The 24,670-nt window shown below is 39.0% G+C and overlaps 1 protein-coding gene across 11 annotated transcripts in view; it reads left to right on the plus strand.

The window, feature by feature from the left end:
* The window catches only part of frmd4a (FERM domain containing 4A), a 187,244-nt gene extending 168,317 nt beyond the window's left edge, over positions 1-18,927 (plus strand). For 9 of the 11 annotated variants that reach the window (XM_028451678.1, XM_028451677.1, XM_028451676.1 and 6 more), the window contains 13 exons: positions 2,295-2,371; positions 3,587-3,728; positions 4,501-4,642; positions 6,097-6,230; positions 6,311-6,433; positions 9,228-9,459; positions 10,791-10,847; positions 10,947-11,184; positions 11,280-11,438; positions 12,024-12,347; positions 13,264-13,844; positions 15,530-15,632; positions 17,945-18,927. In XM_028451678.1, coding sequence (XP_028307479.1) covers positions 2,295-2,371; positions 3,587-3,728; positions 4,501-4,642; positions 6,097-6,230; positions 6,311-6,433; positions 9,228-9,459; positions 10,791-10,847; positions 10,947-11,184; positions 11,280-11,438; positions 12,024-12,347; positions 13,264-13,844; positions 15,530-15,632; positions 17,945-18,047 — 2,415 coding nt within the window. In that variant the 3' untranslated portion in view covers positions 18,048-18,927. Of the gene's footprint in view, positions 1-1,661; positions 2,164-2,294; positions 2,372-3,586; positions 3,729-4,500; positions 4,643-6,096; positions 6,231-6,310; positions 6,434-9,227; positions 9,460-10,790; positions 10,848-10,946; positions 11,185-11,279; positions 11,439-12,023; positions 12,348-13,263; positions 13,845-15,529; positions 15,633-16,754; positions 16,821-17,944 lie in introns of those variants that run through there. The other 2 variants (XM_028451675.1, XM_028451684.1) reach the window with 2 other exon arrangements.
* Positions 18,928-24,670: the final 5,743 nt, after the last annotated feature.

A 24,670-nucleotide genomic window follows, 5' to 3' on the forward strand; every position in this document is an offset into this window, starting at 1 on the left:
CACACTGAAGGTGTCTATATGACCGTTTAATGGCTCTTATGGCCATACTGTTTAATCAGTAGGACTACAGATAGAAATTAACATGCACCTTGTCCTTTAAATAAGGAGAAAGAGAAAGAAAGTCATTAATAGAAGTCCTGATAGTGAACGTATGACCACACAGCAAAGCCTCACCCATCTTTAAACAATACCAGGTCCAGAGAATAGCACGTAGCGTCACTTAGCGATGCTATTTTAGCTTTCCATTCTTAATGCTCTCCCAAAGGAGTCGAGCAGCTAAAAAGGTCTTTGCGCTGAGCCTGATTGACCTTTTCATCTCTCATAGATGTGTGCCGGTGTGTGCAGATGTTAGCATGAAAGAGCCTCGGCTCTACACGCGTTGCTTTATATGAGTAACGTTCTTGAAAAGGAGAAGATTAACAGTGCGCAGCTCCAAGACGGAAAATAACATTTAATCAGTTATAAATAATCCAACTTTTTATAACTGTAGCACCTCGGCCCACCTGATGGAAAGGACAGCGTATACCACAGCGTCTCCTCCCTGAGCGTGGTTACAGCTCTGCTCCACGCCCACACACATGCACGCTATATTTAGCAGCATGCTACATTAGCAGCTCACACCCCACTGAGAATTCACAGCACTGTAACAGTTACGATAAGGCCACCACTCATTTCTTTCCACTCACTTACAGGGCGCTGACTTTGCATCCAATTCTGGTTTTGAAGTCATTTTGTGCATTTTTGTTGTTGTTTTATGTATTTTCAGGGTCATTTTGTTTGTTTGGTTTTTTTAGAGTCATTGTGTATTTGTGTTTTCTGTTTGTATATTTTTATGGCATTTTAAGTGTTTTTGAGTCATTTTGTGCATTTTTGTTATCCTACTGCAAATTTCTTTTGTTACTTTGTGTTTTTGGAGTCATTTTTGTTTTCCTTTTGTTAGTTTTTTTAAAGTCATCTTGTGCATTTTTGTCTCATTTTTGAATATATAAATAATTGTGTGCATTTTTGTTGTCGTTTTGTGTTTTCTGAGTCATTTTGTGTTTCTGGAGTCATGTATTGATATTCTTTTGTGTATTATTATGTCATTTTGTGTGATTTATACGAAAATGTGTGCATTTTTGTTGTAGTTTTATTGTGTCATTTTGTGCATTTTGTTTTGATTTTTTTGGAGTCATCGTTGTGTATTTGTGTTGTCTGGTTATATAGTTTTCTGGCATTTTGAGTGTTTTTGGAGTTAGTTTGTGCATTTTTGTTTTCCTTCTGTAATTTTTTGTTTTCCTTTTGTGTGTTTCTGAAGTGATATTGTGCCTTTTTCTTACATTTTGTGTGGATTTGTTGTCATTGTGCATTTTTGTTGTCATTTTGCATTTTTTAAAGTCATCTATGTGGCCACCACTTGTATCTTTCCACTTGCTTGTGCACGCACTCGCAGGGCGCTAACTTTGGATTCAATTCTCCACCTTCATCTCCACCTCTCCACCCACTCATCCATCCATGTGGCCATTGTTTTTCCAACATTCCCTGGGCTGGAATTATTTTCTTTCCCTTCATCCCACTGTGTTTCTTCTTCTGCTGTTTGTACCTTCTTTTCAAATCTGGGGCATGTGGATCTTTATGTCTGCTCCAGCCGATAGATGTGAACCACATTGCGTTTTTTGAAACGTCCCCACAACTCCTTCACTAACAAGAAACAGACTCTGGGAAAAGCAGCGTATGCACTCAGAGACATCTGACCAAACAAAGCGAGGGCTGCGAAAAAGAAAGCCTCTTTCCTCCTTTATCAGCCCTCCCTACACACACACACACACACACACACCTCTAACCACAGCCCGGAGCAGAACACGCATTCCCTGAGGGAACAGGGGAGGGGTCAAGGGAAGGGAAAGAATAAACGCCCCCTCACTTCTCAACCCTCCCGGCAAAGCTCTGAAGAAAGGAAGAAACTTTTTACTCACTTTGATCGTGAACACCAACTACCTCTAACTTATAAATCATCATCTTCTTGCGTGTGTGCGTGCGGAGGATTCGGGACACACACACGTGGTGTGGAGTTATTGTTTCTGGGAACTCGTCTCACCCAGCTGACTCTTTGGTTTGTAAAGGGAATGGAAAGGAGAAAAAAAACCAAGTCAGAACTCCAAGTTCTTCTTCAAGAGATCCGCTGTAGGTCCTCTGCTCATCAGCTTTTTCCTCCTTATACTATCTTGCTTTGTTCTGACCCAATGTGGAACACACTGGCTGGACATTATGTGTGCGTTTAATGAGGAATCTGTCGCTTTCTTCTGAACCCTCAGGTATTCCAATGGCGTCAGCTGGAGAACTTGTACTTCAGAGAGAAGAAGTTTTCGGTGGAAGTTCATGACCCCAGGAGGTAAATTACATCACAAATACTTACACGTGTATTCAATTAGTCCATTCGTTCCCAAGCTTTTTTTTAAATGTCACACTAGCGTACTATATATACTGTCTACTATATACTATAAATATCATTAGGATGATGAGCGTTCCCACTGAAGTATACTTCCAAGTTTCCCAAGATGCATTTGGAACCTACAATGACAAAAACCTGAAGCACTCTGAGGCTAAATATCTCTGTTGATTCTCCACCTTTGAAAGTTCTGAAAAAATTTCAAGTGAGAAAGTGACCAAGTAGAATATCAACATGTGCTCATTTGATTCATGAAACTCACAGAAACACATTTCATTCACACATTTCGGAGATTATGCCACTGAGGAAACTTCCCGTTTCCTTCAAAACAAGAGCCCTGTTTACAAAACTAATAAAAGACATGAAAGAGATGGTTTTATTTTGAACATAGGATGTTTGATTTTTAGCTTAAAGCCGGTCCCAGGATGACTGTACATTCCGCTTGCAATGTATCATGGGGCGGTTGAATACGACTAGTGTGCCCACTGTGCCTACTTAAAAAATGTCCCAATTTTTTCATTTCATATGTGAACGCACTAAATACTCATTTAGAAGTCAGATTTAGTATGAGTAGTACGTTAGTATGACATTTACAACACAGCTATAGATTTATACAATTCTATATCTTCACTCTACATTGGACAAATTCCAGTTCTTTACAACATAAATCGGCAGGATCTTTGACAAATAACTCAGGAATTATCTGTTGGCAACAAAGTAACATGTCGTGGATTCCTCTGCAAAACCTGACACGGATTAGTAGCCGGATTATCAGCCTCATGCATGCAGTACATGGGTGGAATGGTAGATGTAGCCAACCACAGAAGGACAGACGGTCGTGGCATGGCGAGTTTGTGGAGGAAGTGACCTCTCCTCTCTGTGTTTATTTAACATGGCTCCATATGCAGAGTGTCATTACACAGAGAGTGTGGGAGAGAATGGGAGAAAGGAGACAGACGGAGGTTGAACTGGAGAGCGGCCATGTTTTTCTTTAAAGGAAGCTGTCATTAGTGTGAGCTGCGTTGCAAACGTGTGTTTGAATAAAGACGTGTAAACGACGTGTGTGGCGTTGTTTGGCCTGTATTTCACTGCAGTAACTGTAAATACTTTATTATTTAGTGTGTTGAAGGAGGTTTTGTGTTCTTTGTCTTCCTGCAGCAGGGCGTCGGTAACGAGGAGGACGTTTGGCCACAGTGGAATCGCCGTCCACACGTGGTACGCCTGTCCCGCCCTCATCAAGTCCATCTGGGCCATGGCCATCAGCCAACACCAGTTCTACCTGGACCGCAAGCAGAGCAAGGTCAGTCTGCCAAGAAAAGTATCAACCAAACACATCTGGCTATGGAACACCAGTGATATCAGTGATATCAGCCATTATTAAGATCAATTGTTGCTTCATTTAGAAGCATTTGCTTCTACTTTAGGTTTACTAATGCTCAAGCAGACTTTACTAGTGACGCAAAAGGTGTCACTAGTTAGCAACATATGCTAATAAGAGGGCGGGGAAAGCAAATTCAGGCTTGCCATTGGCTTTCAAAAGTATTGCAACTAATCATGGAGCTGGATTTGGTTCTAATCCCTCCTACTGCATTATTAGGTCCAGTACTATGAGTAGTAAATCTTTTGACACTAAATTGTCTACTAGCAGATGATTTGGCTTTACTAGTAAGGCCTACTCGCACACTGGTGCGCCAAAAACTTTTACTAGTAAAACTGTTTTTTGTTTACTAGTACTACTCGTACACTTAAAATATCTCACTAGTAGTACTAGTAAACAGTTTTTAGTTTACTACTACTAGTAAAGACAAACGGTCTACCAATAGTGGTCTACCAATGAAGTAGGAGGGATTAGAACCAAATCCAGCTCCATGATTGGTGTTACTTTCAAAAGCCAATGGCAAGCTAGAATTTGCTAGTAAATTCTACTCACACACTAGTAAATTGAGCACTAGTAGAGTCTAATAATGGTGATATCACAGTTATGCTAAAACAGGTTGCCATATCTGGCTATCTTTAGGAAAAGCACGGGTTTGGTGTCAAAATGTCTAACAAACAATGTTTTGTTGGTCCAGTCCAAGATCCACGCAGCGAGGAGTTTAAGCGAAATTGCCATCGACCTCACAGAAACAGGAACTCTGAAGACGTCTAAACTGGCCAACATGGGGAGCAAAGGAAAGATCATCAGTGGCAGCAGTGGCAGTTTACTCTCCTCAGGTCAGTGGGAGCGTTTTAATGTGATAGAGTCAGACACGGGAGCAGAAAGATTGATTGGTGCGGTGGATTTGTTCTGGTTGGTGGGAATGAAGAGGCTCGTTGACAGCTGGAGAGAGAGAGACAGAAACAGCTGCTGCTGAAGCAGAGTCTCTGATTGTTCTCACATTCACATATACTGTAGAGTCTTTCAGTGCACACACACAGAACCGCTGCCTCTATCTTTGACATGCACACTCATCCTCCGGAGGCCTCAGTTATTTTTAGCAGGTGTGCAACATTAGCCTGGCCTTTGGAACAATGGTTGAATACGTATATTGAGTGTAACAGGAAGGTTTGTTCAACAGCCAGAGTAGAATGCCCTTTAAAAAAGCAGCTCAACATATAAAAAATATTCTATGCAAGGAAGGGACACGCTGCCAAGAAACACAAGTAGTAAGGCTAAGTTAGCTAATGCTAGCCCTGCTACGCTTTATTCTTCTTAAACAGCAAACAGCCAGAATCTTAGGAATAAGAATTACAAGTAGAAGATATTTTGTAGCAGGTGAAAAAACCTTGTATTAACACTGGAATAAGGATAAGAAAGAAGAAGAAGGAAGAATAAGGCAACTCCAGCTCATGTGAAATAAAACTAGTTTAACATCCTTTCCTTATAGCAGTGGTTTCCAAACTGGGGGGCATGCCCCCCAGGGGAGTGTGTGACTTCATGGGGGCTGTGCAAGAGGGGGTGGGGGGGGGGTTCAGCAGCTTAAGGCTGCTGAGCTTTAATCATGAAAAATAGAAAAACATTTATTTGCACTTTATTAACAACAAGCTTTATTATCATTCTAAAATTATTAGTTATCAGTTATTAGTTTGTTTTTTTTTAGATTTGAAGATTTGTCAAAATTTGTACCCTAAATTTAGACTTGTGTCCCCCAGGCTGTCAGGTGCCTGTGTCTGTTGTATCATATCTATTGTACTCTGCATGGTTCTGTGTGAATCTTTGTTCTTTGTTCCACTGAAGGTCATTCTTACTCGGCAACCAAAACATTTTAACCATTTTTTTTTCAATTCTTTGGTCCACTTTGAAGTTTGCACTCTTGCGGCATACTTTAGATATGTGGCGTCCTTGTATTTGTGTTACATTTTCATTCCTTTGTGCGATAACTTGGGCATGAAAAGTCCAAGATGAACCCCCACACGGGGGCAAAGAGTGAAAACAGGATGAAATGTACATTGTTTCCAAACAAGCCTGTTGCATACGAGGCTGCCACCAGAGATTTACGTCACCGACTTTGTCCTGAACTGGCCTCTTCCTCCAAATTCTCACACCATTACACAAACATGTTCAGCTTCCATTCACTTCCAAGTAAACATCCTAAAACACAAGCAGGTGCACACACGTCACAGGCTGCCTCCACACAGACTGGATTCAAAGGACCGTCCTAATCCCGTGTGTCGGATGCTCTCAACAGGCTCTCAGGAATCCGACAGCTCCCAGACCGCCAAGAAGGACATGTTGGCAGCACTGAGGGCCAGGCAGGAAGCCCTGGAGGAAACACTTAAACAGAGACTAGAAGAACTCAAGAGCATCTGCATCAGAGAGGCGGTAGGAGAAATCTACCAAACTGAAACACCATAAAGATCAATTTAGTCTTATTTATTTATTTGTCTTTTCATGTTTTATAGGAGCTGACGGGAAAACTGCCGAAGGAATATCCTTTGGATCCTGGAGAGGAGCCTCCGACTGTGAGGAGGAAGATCGGGACCGCCTTTAAACTGGATGAGCAGAAAATTCTACCTAAAGGCGAGGTAAAGGCCTTTTTCACCCCCTAAGAAACCTAAAAATAAAACAAAGAACACAGATACATGTGGACAATAACAACCTTATGTGACTTGATATTGAAAGCACTCGTGTGTCCTTGTCCAGCTTGATTTTTGGGCCATAGTTAGATTTCCCAGTGAAGCTGAACTTGTAAATATAGTCTAGCTGTGTGGTTGTATCATGATTTATAATAATAATTATAATATTTCTGAACTTCCCCCGTGAGCTGTACGAAACAGTACCGTGAACAATGAACTCATACAGACACAGTGTGAAACCTCAATCTGAGCTCATCCAACATGAAGGCTTTGTTTCTCTAGAGCAGGGATGTCAAACATATTTTAGTTCAAGAGCCAAATAAGGACCAGTTTTAGGTGGAAAAATTAGCAATTTCAGCATTATTCTACCTTATAAATAATATGTAAAGTAATGGAAGGTACAGCCAATATCTAATCTTTAAATTTCCTTGAGTTTATCAGCATGTTTTATTCAACTTGGGAAAAATGTGTGGAATCATTTAAAAAAAAAATGCAGGATTTTGGAAAAGATAAAGTTTTCTTTTTCAACAATTTGCAATTGAAAATGACTGCCATCATGTGGTAGAATTGTGGGAAAACTGTGAGCCCTGGCAAATATAGTGGATATTCATTGAATTTATGTATTTGGAAGGGCTGAGATATCTACAACTGAATTAATACTTTCAACCTCATCCTGTGGGCCCCCTATTAGGCCCCCAGGCCTTCAATTTGACAGATGTGCTCTTGAGGCAAATGTACTCATGTACACTCACATGATGTACAATCACAAGCCTGACAGCGGTAAATTCAAAATTAATCTCTAAACCGTGGCTTAGTGTTCTCCTAATGCTACGTGGGTTTCCTCCGGGTACTCCAGCTTCCTCCCACAATCCAAAAACATGAATGTTAGGTTGATTGGTGTCCCTAAGAATTGCCCATAGGAGTGAATGTAAGTGTTTGTATCTGTGTGTTGCCCTGTGATGGACTGGCCCAATGAAAGCTGGAGATAGGCACCAGCAGACCCCCGCGCCCCTAAAAAATGGAGCAAGCAGGTCAGAAAAACAATGGATGGATAGAAGTTTGTGCCAAGCTATTCAACAGTGATCTGTGATGTAGAACTCAAGACCAGTCTGAGTATCAACACCACATCTTGAAGGTCTCAGACTGGCCGGACAAAATTAATTTCAAACTTTCACTTTAAAAATGTATTTGAAAGTGTGTTTGACTTGTAAATTAAATATATTTGCCGTCTAAGAGAAAGACAAACCATTTATAGTCTTGCAGTACCCAAGACCACATTTTGAAGGTCTTGGTCTTGTCTCGGACTGGCCAGCCTGGGGTTTTTCATCAAAACCAGTGAAGACCAGCACTGATCTGCTATTCTTCAACTTCATTACTATGATCATAAGGAAACACTGTGAACTGTTCCTGATTAATTCATGTTGTAATTTGACTTCAAACTTTTAGCGTTAGTGTTAGCTCACTGATTGGAAATCTATTCCAGTGTCTTATGTGTCAGAAACCCACAAATACTGGGACATCACTCCGTCTTATTTCTACTTTAGACCTCATTCACCTGACAAAAAAAAATGATTTCCAGATATTTAAAATCATTCTGGACATATCAATGCAAGTTGCAGATATTTTGTTTTTTTCTGTCAAATGTATGAAAAGTAAAATCACAGAGATAATTCTCTTTAACTATTCAATTATTCTATTAACTTTTATTTGATGGATTTAGTCTTGCCTTGGTCTTGGTGCATTCTGGTCTTGGGCAAGTCTTGGTCTCAGAGAGTGTTGAGCCCTGGGTTTAGTAATGGCTTGATAATGGTATCTGTTTATTTGACAGCATCCAGTTTAGGGGTCTGGAGACTCGCTTGGACCAGAGCCTAGAACTCTTGGCCAAACACTGCTAATCAAGCTCACTGATTGGAAATCTTTTCCAGTCTCTTATGTGTCAGATACCTGCAAACCCTGAGTCAGAAACTTCTCTGAACTCTTACTTTATGCTTCATGCACCTGATTTTCAGATATTTAAAATAATTCTGGAGGACTTATCAGTGGCTTTTAAATAAATGCAATCATGTATTTTCTGCAAGAATTTGGTTAAACAAATTGGTCGAGATTTGAGATTTCTTTGTGTTTTGACTCCTTGTTTTTGTCTTGCCAAATGTATTTAAAAGAAAACTAAAATTAAAGAGAGAATGATAACACATTAACTGTTCAACCTTTTCATAGTTTTTACAAATAGATCTTCAAGGTCCCGGTCTTGACTTGGTCTCAGATATTTGTGTTCTAAGCACAACATTAGAAATGAGTTAAAAATTGCAGTATGCTGACGTACATTCTTCTTTACTGTTGATACTTACAATCCAAATAAACTTGTCATTTGGCAAAACATGTTCGCATTGCTCTACAAGTCCCAGGAGAGCTCTCAACAGTCAGATAGGATAGATTAATGAAGGGCTGTTTTTATTGGGCGACAGAGGGTCTCAATAGAAAATATCCGGTGAGAACTTCCACAGCTTCAGCAGAGATATATAATTTGCGCAGCGTGTTTTCCCTGGCACCACTCCCTTTGTTTCTTTAACCAAGTTGGATTCATGGCAGACTGACTGGCTGGTTTTGGTTTGATCACAGAATGGTGTCGCTGAGCATCGTGAGTTCCTCTGTGCTCACGGTTTTACTCTCGTACCTGTGTGTGTGTGTGTGTGTGTGTGCGTGTGCGTGTGCGTGTGCGTGTGCGTGTGTGTGTGTGTGGCAGGAGGAGGAGCTAGAGCGCCTGGAGCGGGAGTTCGCCATCCAGTCTCAGATTACTGAGGCAGCGCGCCGTCTCGCCAGCGATCCTCACGTTAGCAGCAAGAAGCTGAAGAAGCAAAGGAAGACGTCTTATCTGAACGCACTGAAGAAGCTCCAGGAGATTGAAAACTCCATCAACGAGCATCGAGTCCGCTCTGGAAAGAAGCCGACGCAGAGAGCATCGCTCATTATTGAAGGTAACAATACGTTATTAATGAGGGCGTAACGATTCATCCATTAGATCTATAAATCGATTTATATTCCTATGATCCAACGACATCGATCTGTGCTCGGCACCAATATACACAAATGACCCAATACACACACAAGACAAGTACAGATAAATAACTGGCATTAATATCAAACTTCAACAAAAACACACAAAATGAGAGAAAAATATACAAAATTACAACAAAGAATACACAAAACAAGTCCAAAAACCCAAGAAATGATGAGAAAATATACAAAACGAAGAAAAAAAAATACACTAAATGACCATACAAAAGTACAGGAAAATACATAAAAGGAAAACAAATATACACAAAATTACTCCATAAACACAAGACAAGTACAAATAAATAACACAATTACAGTAAATTAAACTTCCACAAAAAACAAAAATGAGTACAAAAAGAACCAAAACGACAACAAAAAAGCAACACACAAAATTACTCCATAAACACAAGTATAAATAAATAACCGACAATAATATCAAACTTCAACAAAACACAAAACAACAGAAATACATATACAATACAAAATTAGAGAAAAATATATACAATCAAACCATAACAAGATAATGACAAAATACACAAAAAAATGAATGTGTTTTAATTGAAAATGTATTATGTATTGACATTGAGAGCAGAAAAGTTAACAAAAATGTTGTTTGTACTTTATTCAAATAAAATGTGAATACATTTGACATTGATTTTTGTTTACTGTTTATGTCCATCATTAATTTATAGACCAGTGGTTCCCAAACTGGGGGGCGTTGGGGGGAGGGGGTAGTAATGGGGGCAAAATATGAAATGTTTATTTCATTGCACTTTATTACAAAGAGCTTTATTACTGTTCTAAAATATGAAATTGATAATTTTATGAAATTTGAAGAATAATAGTTAAAAATGTATAATTTTGTTGCGATGGGAGGGCCCTGACAGTTTTACATTCTTCAAAGAGGACAGAAAAAGTTTGGGAACCAGATTATAGACATTTCCTTTACAAGAAACAGCAGGAATCTATGAAAGCTCACCTGTTCTGTTCGGTATGCAGGGATTTATTTCACAGTCACACTGGGTATTTTATTATTTTGGTTGAAAAGTTACTGAATTGTTTTGATCAATAAACCTAAATAAACCAATATCATCCATGAATTGAATCGGCCACAGCGAATCGTTACACCACTAAATTAATTCAGTTATATTTGAATTCTATTATTTTCTAAAAATTGTCATAGTTTCTGTTTTGTATATTATTGCTAATAAAAACGAGGAGTCTTTTAACAAAACACTGTTTTGCCCAACAGAAGCCAACATTGGTTCTGAAGACAGTTCCTTATCTGATGCATTGGTTCTGGATGACGGTGAGTCCATCCTAATGGTGAACAACTGGTTTCATAGTTGAATTTGATATTTAAGTTTGTGTTGTCTTTATACGACTTCATTCCACCTTGTTGTTTCAGACGACCCTCAGGTCACTGGTACCCCCACCTATTCTCCGGTAGTGTCTCCACACAAAGGTCTCCCTCCCCGACCCCCGTCCCACAGTCGGCCTCCCCCTCCCCAGTCCCTGGACGGACTGAGACACATGCACTTCACACGCACAGACTACGATAAGTCTCCCATCAAACCCAAGATGTGGAGCGAGTCTTCACTCGATGAGCCCTATGAGAAAGTTAAAAAACGTTCTTCTCACTCAAGGTAAGAAGATCTCTGTGTTAAAAGCTCATTAACAGTTAGTATTCTCTCTCTGTCTGGTTAAAAAGGAAGCTGACCTTACTTTTTACTTTTTCCAGTCACGCACGTTTTCCGAGCTCCGGCAGTGCAGACGCAGGAGTGAGTAACTCCCTGCAGAGCAGTCCAATCAGGAGCCTCCCTCACTGGAACTCCCAGTCCAGCATGCCATCCACGCCAGACCTGAGAACACGGACTACACACTACGTACATTCCACCAGGTTTGGAAACCACTTTAAATTTCATTGACGTGGCTTTGTTTGAAAATGATCTGTTATCTAAAGTTATCAAGAAAGTATTTTATTGTATTGTAGTTTGACCTTTTTAGAGTAATTCATCTGTTTTGTTGTGGTTAGGGTTGCAAAAGGGTCGGAAAACTCTCGGTAAAATTCCACGGGAACTTAAGTTCCCGAATTATGGAATAGTCAAAAGCATAAACTTGTAATGGGAATAATTCATTGGAATTAACTGGGAATTGGCAGTAATTTTAAATAACTGTATTATATCCAAACATGAATATTAGCCTTGATTTAAAATATTACAATTAAACATTACAAAAAAGAACATTCCAAGCAGGATTGCAAAATTCCAGGAAATTCAAAAATTATATATATATATATATATATATATATATATATATATATATATATATATATATATATTTGACCTTTCCATGGGAATTAACAGAAAATTGAGGGCTGGGATATAAAAAATGGTCTTATATTATTTATGTATATACTATATATGCAGTATATTTATATATTACTCCCCTCTGACTTCCCTGCTCTCTGCGTTTACTTCCACAGGTCCGTGGACATCAGTCCGTCACGTCTGCACAGCATCGCTCAGCACTTTAGGAACCGCAGCTCCAGCCTGGAGTCTCAGGGCAAACTGCTGACATCGTCGGATCCGGACGCACACCCGCACGCTCTGGGCAGCCCCGACTTCTTCCTGGGTCCGGGACGCTCCAACGGATCGGATCCCCTGGACGACTGCTCCTCCTGTACCAGTCAGAGCAGCTCGGAGCATTACTACCCGTCTGTGGGGGCGCCTGGCAGCAACCCCAACTACTCCACCCTGGGGGAGGACTCGCCCTCCAAAGCCAGGCAGAGGCAGAGGCAGAGGCACAGGTATGAGGAGGAAAGGGTGATGAACAGGGTGGGGGTCAATTACATTTCTGTCTTCCATTATTCATGTTCAATTACAATTACGGTGACTGGCATTTTTCCCAGTTACAATTATAATTACAATTATTATTTTCCCCCTGAAAGTCAATTATAATTACTAGAGTTAATCACAATTAATGAGCCCATAAAATGTAACTTTTTTCTTGCGTTAGCTATCTGTTAGCATCTCTTATCATAACTGGTCCTAAATTATGTTTTTATATCATGTAATTTGTGATTCTCAAGAGAACTGACAGGTATACTTGATTATTAAAACATATTTTAATAATTTTTAACTACATATGTGTAAGACATAAAACTGTAACATGATTTCACAGTTTTGCGTTAAATAAAATTGTAAATTATGGTTTTTAGAGAATTTCTATGTCAGTTACAATTACAAAGTCAACTAGTAGATTTGCACTTCCTGAAGAAAATGCAAGTGAGGATGCAGGTGCTAACCCGTCATACTGCATTAGCTTAGCATTAATGTTAGTTAGCATTAGCTAGCATTAGCATAAGTTAGCTAGTATTAACATTATCTTAACATTAGCTAGCATTGGCATTAACACAGCATTAGCACTAACCTAGCATTAGCGCTAACTTAGCATTAGCACTAACTTAGCATTAGCCAAGCAACACCATTAACCTAGCATTAGCTAAGCCTTAACCTAGTGAGGATGCCTCCTCTGACCTCACTAATTATCTGAACTCAGTTACAATTCAATTACAGCAACATATTTTTCCAATTACAACTATAATTATAATTACATCATAATTGGAATTAATGACGAATTACACTATTACAATTATAATTGACCCCAGCCCTGCTAGTAAACGTGAGCATTTACTAAATCATCTTTCTTTGTTTTCTCTCCAGGTCTGCAGGTCATTTAGGTTCTTCTAACTCTGGCTCTATGCCCAACCTCGCCGCTAAGAACGGTTCTGTTGGAGGCTCGAGTGGGGGTGGGATCGGAGGTGAACACCACGGAGTTTACCTCCACAGCCAAAGCCAGCCCTCCTCCCAGTACCGCATCAAAGAGTACCCTTTATACGTGGAAGGCAGCCCCAACCCCGTGGTGGTCCGCAGCCTGGAGAGCGACCAGGAGGGCCACTACAGCGTCAAGGCCCAGTTCAAGACCTCCTCCTCCTACACAGCCGGGGGACTGTACAAAGAGGCCTGGGGAGGTGAGGAGGGGGGGGAGGGGAGTGGCAGGCTAACGCCGTCACGCTCTCAAATCGTACGGACTCCGTCGTTGGGGCGAGACGGGAGCGGAGGAGGAGGAAGGGCAGCGGTGTCGGAGGAGCTGCGGTGTTGGTACCAGAGGTCCTCAGGGAGCCTGAAGGAGAGGAGCCACTCACATTCAGGGTCCACGTCCTCGGAGACGGGTTCGCTGCAGGGCACGCTGGGACACGGGGGGCGAGGGAGTCGAGTCGGGACACTTGCCAAGGGCTCACCAGGTAGTTTGTCCTTTATTAGTCCTGTGAGTCCTCAGCTTTTATCTGATCAAATGTTTTATGATCTGCGGTGATTTCCATCATCTCACACCCAGATCTTTGGCAGGACGATGTAAATAGAGAGCTGGAAACAGCCACCAGCAGACATAAAGGAACAATTGGGTCAGAATATGGATGGATGGATGGAAACAAAAGAGCAGGTCTCATCGATCAATAAATCAAAAAATGGAATAGTTTGCTTGAAAAAAAGAGATTAAAATTGCAGCTTTGTTTTGATCTCCTCTGTAAACTCTCTCTCATTAACATTACCCTTGGAAATGTGCAAAATCTAAATAGTTCAGTAAAAATTGGTAATGGAAACATGACGTTTCCATATTGAAATAAATCGCAAAACGCAATGGAAACACTTTTTACATAATTGTGACATACCTGGTCACATGACCACTTCTCTGAGAAAACATTACGTTGTACGTGTGGACAGAAAAGGAAACCCAGACATTTCTTAACATTATACTTAAAAAGTAACTACACCCCAAACCCACTTTTTTCTGCTATATACGTACATATATATTTGGGTATTAAGTAGTGCTGTTGATTGATCCTAGTCTCACTATTCACATTTTAGTAAAAGTATTTTCATTTTGCGTATTTAGCTGTAAAATGTCCAGTATACTGGCCACTAGGGGTTGAACGCCAGCTATTACAAGTGAATTTTGCTATTGGCTGAAACGAATTCTTTCATCAAGTTTCACTGTTGGCCCCGCCTTTCCTATAAAAGCTGAGAGGAAAGAGAGGGTTTCCTCCAATCACAGCCCTCAGTGAGCATTGATTGACAGCCAATGAGGAAGTCCACATGTGCGGTGATGTTTACCTAAAACATTTATTTGGGATCATGTCAAAGGTTAAGCCCAGTACGGGTTTTATCCCACAGCCCAAGGCACGCCAGTACATAGTAGACCAGTGTATGTGCAAGAACCGCTACTGCAAACTCAAGCTCCGCCCCGGGCCCGAAGATGCAGCCAGGCCAGCAGAAAGAGTATGGGCCAAGGAGCCCCAGGCCACCCACCCATGACTGAGCAGCCCCCCAGTCGCCACCGAGATCCCAGGCCGAGAGACAGCCACAGCCCCCCACATAGACACACGAGAAAGCCCCAAGGAGCCGTGGACTCCATTGTTTTTATGCAACTTTCAGTGAAAACCCCAGAAATGTGTTAAAAAGTCACTTTGTCAGAGTTTTTGGGGCATCCGCCTAGGGGACTACACATCCCACAATGCAATGTATCATCCTTTTCCGATAATGTCAATAAGTGAGTGTTTACAGTGGAGATTAAAACAAACTTTCAAGCTACAATTTTGACCTTTTACATCTGTTTTTTTTACGCACACGATCTTGGATTTATTGATCTATAAGGCAAACACTTAAAAATATGGTAAAATATATATTCTCCAGCAGCTTTAAATCTGTCGGTAGAGCCTCATACTAAACGCCTGGTAACAGTCCACGGCTCAGTGATTGGGGCCCTTTTCTCAACACATTATAATGATTTAGATTTTTGTCAGAGGAAGACTAAAACTTGATTGAAATTAGTTGGTTGGACTGATTTGTACAGAGTTAATTCATTTTTCTCTACTATTGTCTCACTGTGGTTTGTTTGTGTCATGTGACTAACTGAGATCTTTGCATTCAGCTGCGTCCCCTCACAGTCAGAGAAGTATGACGCCGTCCAGCGAACACGCAGCCACGCCCACGCCCCCCTGTAGCCCACAGCACATCCTCAACTGGCAGAGCGGGTAAGAACAGTCCGTCTGCAAGATTAACGCTTCGATGGCGTGCGTTTGGCGTTACACCATTTTTGTCATTTCAGTTTCACAACTTTATTAACTCCGTTTTCACTCTTTCTTTTTCTGTCTTTAATTTTTCACTCTGCTTTAAACACCTTTTTACGTCTTCTTCTTCTTGTTCCTCTTCAGCGTTAATTACCTTCCACTAATATTTTCTCGTAGTTTTTGTTAACTTTACTTCTTCGCCTGACTAAAACTAGATGAAGACTTAAAGGGTCTTGAATGGAGTTAGGGAGTGAGACATAATTAATTATTAGTTGATAAAAACCACTAGATATTTAGACTAAAACTTATTTTCATTTAATCGATAAAATTGGCGTAAATTTGCTGTCAAATTAACAAAGTTCACACATGTGTTCACACATAATAACATTTTATTTTAAAGAGTAACTAAACCCTGAGGTTTCAGCTGGAAATTCAAATTGAAAATGAAAATATTATTATGGGCGTGGCTCTATACTATAAAATCTTGATAGAATTATCTATGCTATGCTAACTAGCTACTCAATACTTACTACAGCTCGCTATTTACAATTTTTATAGAAGGGGCGGTGCCAACAGTGATTATTCTCAGCCAATAACAAAGTTTTATTGTAATAGCCTGGTTTCAACCCATAGAGGGCAGTCACTCTTACATTTTTACAACGAAATACCTTATTGAATTGAAATATTAAGTATTCATATCAAAATGTGAAGAGTAGGACAAGAATCAATAATACAAAATTAAAAAAAAAAACACGACCATACCAGCAGGAAAAAAAAGCGTATTTGGGGTTTAGTTCCTGTTTAATGCTGAAAAGCTTTGTGTGACTTGAATGTTAGTCTTTTTGTCGTCGTCCTTCTTCCTGTCTACACTAACACTCCCCTTTTGTGTGTGTGTGTGTGCGTGTGTGTGTGTGTGTGTGTGTGCGTGCGTGCGTGTGTGTGTGTGTGTGTGTGTGTGTGTGTGTGTGTGTGTGTGTGTGTGTGCGTGCGTGCGTGCGTGCGTGTGTGTGTGGGTGTGTTTTTGTGTATATGTGTGTGTGTGTGTTTGTGTATGTGTGTGTGTGTGTGCTCTCTCTCCTGGTTTAGAGGCACAGCAGACAGCTCTCCTACTGAGGACGTGTGTCCCCCTCAGCCAAGCTCTGATGCATAGAGGTACCGTCTCTGGTCGCGGCCTCCACACGTACCATTATGGGAAAACCCATCAATAGTACATTATATAAAGTAGCTTAGAAGTGTGGCTATAATTAAAGGTTATTTAATTTAGGTTAGATTCTGTAGTTGTGATGTGGTTTAGTCCCTGATAACGAACGAGGGTTCATTTCCTGTTTCTGTGAAGGTAAATGTGTCTATGTTACGTCCCTCTTCTCTGGTTCTATCAGATCTTTGCATGTTCTCTGTGTTGTTCTGCCTGTGATGCTTCACTGTGGCTCTCTCCTGTCAGGATTTACAACTAAAAAACATTGTTAAACCAACCTCAGAGCTCCATATTTTCTTGGGAAACTGGCAGCATGTGGCCCCCAGTCTACATTTTGTGTGGCCCCACAAAGGAAACACACAAAATGACTCCAAAAGTACAGAAATGCACTGCAAAAAAAATGCACAACAATTACACAAAAATAGTAAATACACACAAAAAACAAGGAAAACAAAAGTACACAAAATGATCAACAAACATACACAAAAATATCTATAAACACACAATGACTACAAATAAATAACTGAAAAATATGACTTCAAAGACACACAGTACAACAACATAAACACGCATAATCAGGAAAAAAATATACCAAATTACAACAAAAATACACAAAATGACTCGAAAAATTCACAAAAATAGTAAATTCACACAAAAAACTATTAAAACAAAAGTGCACAAAATGACAAAAAATATGCACAAAATATTACAGCAACACACAAGACTACTATGAATAAATAACTGAAAAATATACAAACAAAAACACAAAAATTCACACAAATTAAGACAAAAATACACAAAATGACTTCAAAGAAACACAATACAACAACATGTTCACTGATAGTCAGAGAAAAATATACTAAATTACAACAAAAATACAGAAAATGACAAGAAAATATACACATTTATACAAATGAATCCAAAATCAGAACAAATGACTACAAAAATACACAAAAACAACCTTTGTTCTTTCCTTTACTGGTGATCAGATTGGATGGATGTTGATAATGTGGTTCTGGGATCACACAGTCTGATTGTGGTCTGGTTCTTGTCTGATTGTAGTCTGGTTCTTCTCGTGCAGGTCTTTCAGTGACAGCTGCTTCCTCAGCAGTCCGCTGTGTTCAGAGCAGGCAGACATGCATTGGTACAGGAAAGACAAGGCAAAACCTGGAACGCTGGTCTGAGAACACTCCAACCCATTAACAACCAACGACCTCATCCTTCCAACAACCACCCCCCACCCCAACCCGACCAGCCTGAACATGAGCCTCGCCGTTCATTTGTTCCCGCCCTGTCGCTGGGGCTCAGATGAGGATATATTTCACAGGTTCACTCTGAGAACTGTTAGCCCACAGCAGCACAGACACATCTCCTTTCCTCACACCAGAGAGAGAGAGAGACTGGGCACGAGGAAACCAGCGATGTGCAGAGAGAGAGCACAGGACACCTGCTGGATGTGAGCCACCAGTGTTACAATTATTGTTTCTTATGCCAAATGAACCGGTCTTTCATTTTATTATCACCATGGATCGTTAGAGAAAAAAACAATGGGACGGTAAATTCACAGCCAAAGACAGCCGTTGGGTTTCCACACTTCAAAGCAACAATAGCACATGGCACCGACATGTCGAGTGTCAGAGAGAGAATCACACTGAGCATTGGGTGAGTGTGAAAGGGCTAACGCTGCACCTTCCTACCACCGTGCACGTGGAGAGACACTGTTACATCCTGAAGTATCTGCCAATATATGAAACAAGAACGTTGATACACACAGGATATCATATATACTGTACATGAACACAAGTTCATAATACCCCAAATTTGATTCAAGACAAAAACGCAGAACACTACGACATTAAAATAAGGATCTTTACTAGGGATGCACCGAAATGATCATTCTTGGCCGAAACCGAAAATGAGAAAACCAAGATAGAAAACTGAAACTTCAAAGACACACAAAACAACAACATAAACACGCATTATCAAAGAAACATTTTCCAAATTACGACAAAAAAACACAAAATGACTTCAAAGACACAAAACATTAACATAAAAACACATGATCAGAGAACAATATACCACATTACAACAGAATTACACACAATGAAAGAAAAATAAACACCAAATGAATCCAAAAACATACAGACAAAAACCTAAAATATGAATTAAGACAAAGACGCAGAACGCTACTACATTAAGATGAGGAACTTTACTAGGGATTCAGACAAACGTCTCAAAAAGAACTCATAAGGTCACATGAAAGCGATGAGTAGATGCTGAGGAAGACTGACAGTTGGCAGTCAAAACATGTCAAGGAGATCAAAGTAAATTTTAAAGTAAATTTCAAAAAAGAAGACAAAATGAACTCGCTGGAATTATGAAAATATTTGGCCGAAATAAAAAATTGTAAATGAGAAAACGAAGATCAAAAAGTACTATTGCATTTATGGGTATAAATATGTACTAAACTCACTAAAATTAAAACATTGCAATTGTATGAAATAATATTAATGCTTTTAAGAATAAATCAATTAAAAATGTGATAATATTTATTTAACACTGACATTCCAACAATGCACAATATAAAATAGAATTAAAAACTTGACCTCACTCATACAATATCTCTTATTGTACAGGCCTATAAGTGACTGAGCTGCTGAAAGAGAGTGAAGTTAAATATGTTCTCTGCTTTCATTGTGGTGTGATTAATTGTGCGCGCTGCTTTAATCCCAAGTAATGATCTTTATAACACGGACCAAGTGGAAGAGGAAGTGCAGAGGATCTGTGAAACGTGCGCTGACGGACTAAACTGTTGACGGAGGGCTACACGTAACTACAATGTGGACACAGAAACTTATATCACACTTGCTGCTCCGTCTCAACCTCTGCTTTCGAGAGGCTGAAAACCGAAAATGCACATTTTTTATGGGCTGAGCATGGTGTCACTAGAAACTGAATTTGAATAGTTGGTATTGCATTTGAAAGTAACAACTTGAAATTGTCTGAAGTTTTTTCAGTGCTACATAGGTAAACAGGAGTTCCATGAATCAGTGATTGATTGCTCAACCTCGCGGACCGGAAGTGTGTCTCCGGGCAGTGAATCTGAATTTGAGAAGCAGAAATATATTGCATTTTTTTAAATGTATTAAGATGAATTTTTTTCAACAGGAAAAACTCAATTTCAAGTTGTTACTTTCAAATTAAATACCAACTATTCAAATTCAATTTCTAGTGGCACAAATCTCAGCTCATACATAAAATTTTGGCAGAATTTTCGGTGCATCACTAATATTTAATCAGTAACACAAGGAGTGAAAAGCCACTGATTAATAATAATCAGTGATAAATAAATAACACAATAAAAACAATATTCAAAAATAAAGTTGCTCAAATGTCAAACAGTAAACATGAAAATGTCACTGTAAACTATGAACTCTACTTCATCTTCTCTCATTCCTGGATTAACTTTCCTACAGTGAAATGTGACGAACCTTCAGTCCTCACTTTGCCGCGTGTTTCTGTGTTTCCCCATCACTCGGTCACCGTTTTGATGACTCAGCAGTTTGACACGTTCACCTGACCACTTCCTGATTGTCGGTGCTTTCCACGTTTTTACTGCAGCGATGTTTATTTCCTGGCTGAATAGCCCTTTAAAGCCGCTCCATCCAAAGCCATTTGTGAACCAGCAGCGAATCAAAAGAGAGCCAGAAGACCTGTCAATTTATTTCAAAATAAAATGTTTCTGAAAGCACAATATAGTGTCTTAATAAAGCTAACTTTACAGTTAGTGCGTCCCCATGTCAGAGTAAATGATCACAACATTTTAATTTGTATTGCTAAATAGCAGAGTTGGGCTCAATTCTAATTGCAATCACCTAATTGAGAATTGAATTGTGATTAAGTTCAGATAATTTGACTTCGTAATTATAATTGGCATGGGAATTCAAAAAAACAATTGTCAATTGCATTTTTTTTTTTTTTTTTTTTTTTGTCAATTGCATTTTAATTACCGCCCACACCAAAAACATTAATACCAATATTTCCATTGATAAGGAAGCCTAACAAAGTAATCAAGAGATGAAAAACTATTTGGATGATAAATTATATTTTTTTCAAAACCAAACCGTTAGCAAAAGAAATGCTAACAGAAAGCTAACACCGGAGGAAGGTCACGTTTTATGGGATTATTTATTTCAGGCTGAGTAATTATGAATAATTGAATTTGAACTTTAGTAATTGACTTTCCATGTCATTTGATTTGAACGCACTTCGGTCACAAAAAATTTTGAAATTTTTACCAAATGTTCCGTGATTATTCAATAGGCTCACTGTACATTTGACAAACACTTTTTGAGATATGGACACGTTAGTGAGGGGGGTATGTGTTGATTTTTGTGAGTCCTTATTTTTTATCCATTTTCAGCTTCCAATATCTCAGAAACTACACCACATAGAAAACTAAAATATGGTATAGTAATACAGCTTTGTTGTTCATTACTTTTTATTAGTAACATAAAGTTTAAAAAAAAATCAGTAGTTTATAGTAATTATAGTTTATAGTATTCTCAGCTTCCTATGTAGGGTAGTTCCTGAGATATTGGAAGTTGAAAATGGAAGAAACATAAGGACCCACATAAATTGACACATACCCCCCCATCACTAAATTGTTCATATCTCAAAAAGTATTCATCCGATCAAACTAAAAAAAAAAACTAGTGTGCCAAATGAATAATTACAAAACAATTTTCAAAGATTTCAGAATTATTTTAGACTGAAGTGTGTGGGCCATTTGTGAAATGACATCGTGAGACAGGTTAGTTTTACCGTGTTGATGATGTGTTGTTGCAATAGTAATTCAATTACCTCATTGTAATTGAATAATGGAATTGACCCCAACCCTGCTTAAATAGACAATTATCAATTTTAGATGAAAACAATTCAAAACCATGCTATCAATGCTAAAGCTAGAATTAAGAAAAGCTTTTTCTCAATCATTACAATCAATAATGAAACATTGGTTAAAAAAGCACACAAGGTTTTTACACAAAGGAAGGAAGTTTGTTACCGTTTCCTCTTCTCTTTCTTTAACAAAGATCAGTTTTGCTGAACAATTCCTTCAATTGTTGTATTTTTTCCCCCTATTTCACTATTTGAGCCCCTGCATGGCTGCCTCATCCACACTGGGTCACATTTATCCAGTTTTAACCCATGAAAGAAAATAAATCAGCCATAATTGTAAACTATGTGGTAAGAATGTGTTAATGTTGTGTGTTAAACCCTTATTTATGTACGACAACATACAACCTACAGGAAACTAAAGTCCTCAAAAGTCTGCCTCCGAATGCCAACTTTAGCACATTTTCTCCCACGGTGTTACTCCTTTCAAAATAAAATAAGACCGTTTGACCTTGTTGTAAAGAAAAAAGAAAAGATTCTAACTCAGCCCATTGTGACGAATTGTGAAAACTTTCCTTCAATCGATCCGAACACAAACTCTTTCCTGTGCTCCATACATACACATATATAGGATTCTTTTTATAAGACGGTCGGAGAAAGTGACAATTTTATCAATCACTTGCGGTTTGTATGGGGGGGGGGGGGGGGGGGGTGAACATTCACATTCATGGTCTTAACATTGTCCATTTTCTATGAAGCTGTGTTGTTTTTGTTTTTCCTTACGTTCTGACATCGTAACAAACCTTCAAGGTGCTACAAAATGACCAGTTACTGCTTTGTCTTGTAGGATCTAGACCTTTATTTCCTTGTTGTTAAAAGATTCCAAGCTCAACAGGCCGCTAACAGATGATAGCGCATGTAACACACTTACTTATATCAGTTCTGTTCAACTTCTGTAACATAACAATAAAAGTGTTGTAGAGAAAGAAAAAAAAAAAAAATCGGGATTTAAGGAAAAGACTGAATTCCACGATTAATTTATTCTTTTTTTTCTATTCAGAATTTGTATAATACCTTTAAATTTTTTCAGAACTGTGTCGATGATGAGAAGCCGCGGCGGTTCTTGAGAGTAAGAAAATAAATTATTGATGAATGTTCTCAAGATAACGCCTCGTGTCTGGTCTTGTTTTTCCTCCACATTTGTCTTTGTTTAGTCACTCGTTTGAGTCAGATCGAATCCTTCCAGGTTGTAAAAGGTCAAAGAATCGGTCCCTGTGTGTATTCTCTACTTCCTGCAGCTTTTCACACACTCTCCCGCTTGTCATCACATCCAGACGTTTCCTTCCACTCCCACCCTCAGAGAGGATTTCCTTTGGACTCGTGAGTAAGATACAAGAGTGCAAACATTAAAGTACTGTAGGCCCTTAGCCCGACACGGTGTGTGAACGATAAATCATCAGTGGATGACCCACAGTTACACAAAAACACACACACACTACTCTCTCAAAGAGTTGGCTACAGATTTTTAAATTTCTACTAATGATTTGTTTGGGAAACTGTGCATAAATGTGAGATCAGCCATAGTTAAACACTACTTGTATCACAAGTACATGTACTCAACTTTAGTTTATTAGTGCGCGCACAGACTCCTAGTGAAGCAAATGTGTCACTAGTTCAAGTTAGTGTTATATGCTAACAAGGGGCGGGAAAAAAGCTAATTCAGGCTTGCCATTGGTTTTCAAAAAATACTAGAACCAATCAGGGAGCTAGATTTGGTTCTAATCCCTCCTATTTCATTTCCCTTCGGTCTACTAGTTCTATTAGTGAATATTTTGGTAGTGCATGAGTAGACTTTACTAGTAAAGCTTTGGGTGTTTATGAACATATGTTAGGTCTACTAGTATTACTAGTAGTAACACAAAATTGTCTACGACTGGATGATTTTGCTTCACCAGTAAAGTCTTAATTGTGCACTAGTGCGCCAAAAACTTTTGCTAGTAAAACAAATGTTTTTGTTTACTAGTAGGGGTGTCCCGATCCGATATTGATATCGGATATCGGTCCGATATCAGCCAGAAAATGAATATCGGATTTTATTGGACAGCATCTAAAATCACAGATTTTTTCATTTAGTTTTTCAAAATCTTCTATTTTATTTTTTAATTTATTTTATTCAATCATAGAATATTTTTATTCTAAAAAGGTAATTATATGTAATCCATTGGTTTATAATAAATGGGTCTTTTTTTTATAATCAAGCATTTTCTAACATTCCACACTACAAAATAAGTAATAAAAGTCTGTATGATTTATGCTGATATCGCATTATATCTGTATCAGCCAAAACGCAAGGCTGCGATGTTGGTATCATATCGAAAGTGAAAAAGTTGTAATGAGACATCCCTATTTACTAGTACTACTAGTATACTAGTAAATCTCACTACTAATACTAGTAAACTGTTTTCAGTTTACTGGTATTAGTACTAGTAGACCTAAAGCAAATAAAGTAGGACGGATTATAACCAAATATGTTTGAAAACATATATCTTTGTGAGCACTAAATAATAAATAATAATAATAATAATAATAATAATAATAATGTGTTCCAGCTCTGGTTCTGGTTCTCAGTTCATTCACTAATTGATCCCACGTTACTGTAAGTGTTCACAGAGTTCCCATAGAAGCCTTTCCAAGCCAGCTGGAAGCTGTTAGAGCTGGACATGTCGTGTGAAAGTAGCTGCATGTAAGTTTTTTATGATCCCTGAGTGTGTGTGTGTGTGTGTGTGTGTGTGTGTGTATGTGTGTGTGTGTGTGTGTGTGTGTGTGTGGAGCTGGGATGAATTACTGGGTCAAAGGGAGACACTTTAGTCTGTATTCTGAATGGAATCCACCTAAACAACGCCCTTTCTAA

Source organism: Gouania willdenowi, chromosome 6, assembly GCF_900634775.1.
Source record: "Gouania willdenowi chromosome 6, fGouWil2.1, whole genome shotgun sequence".
NCBI classification, from domain to species: domain Eukaryota; kingdom Metazoa; phylum Chordata; class Actinopteri; order Blenniiformes; family Gobiesocidae; genus Gouania; species Gouania willdenowi.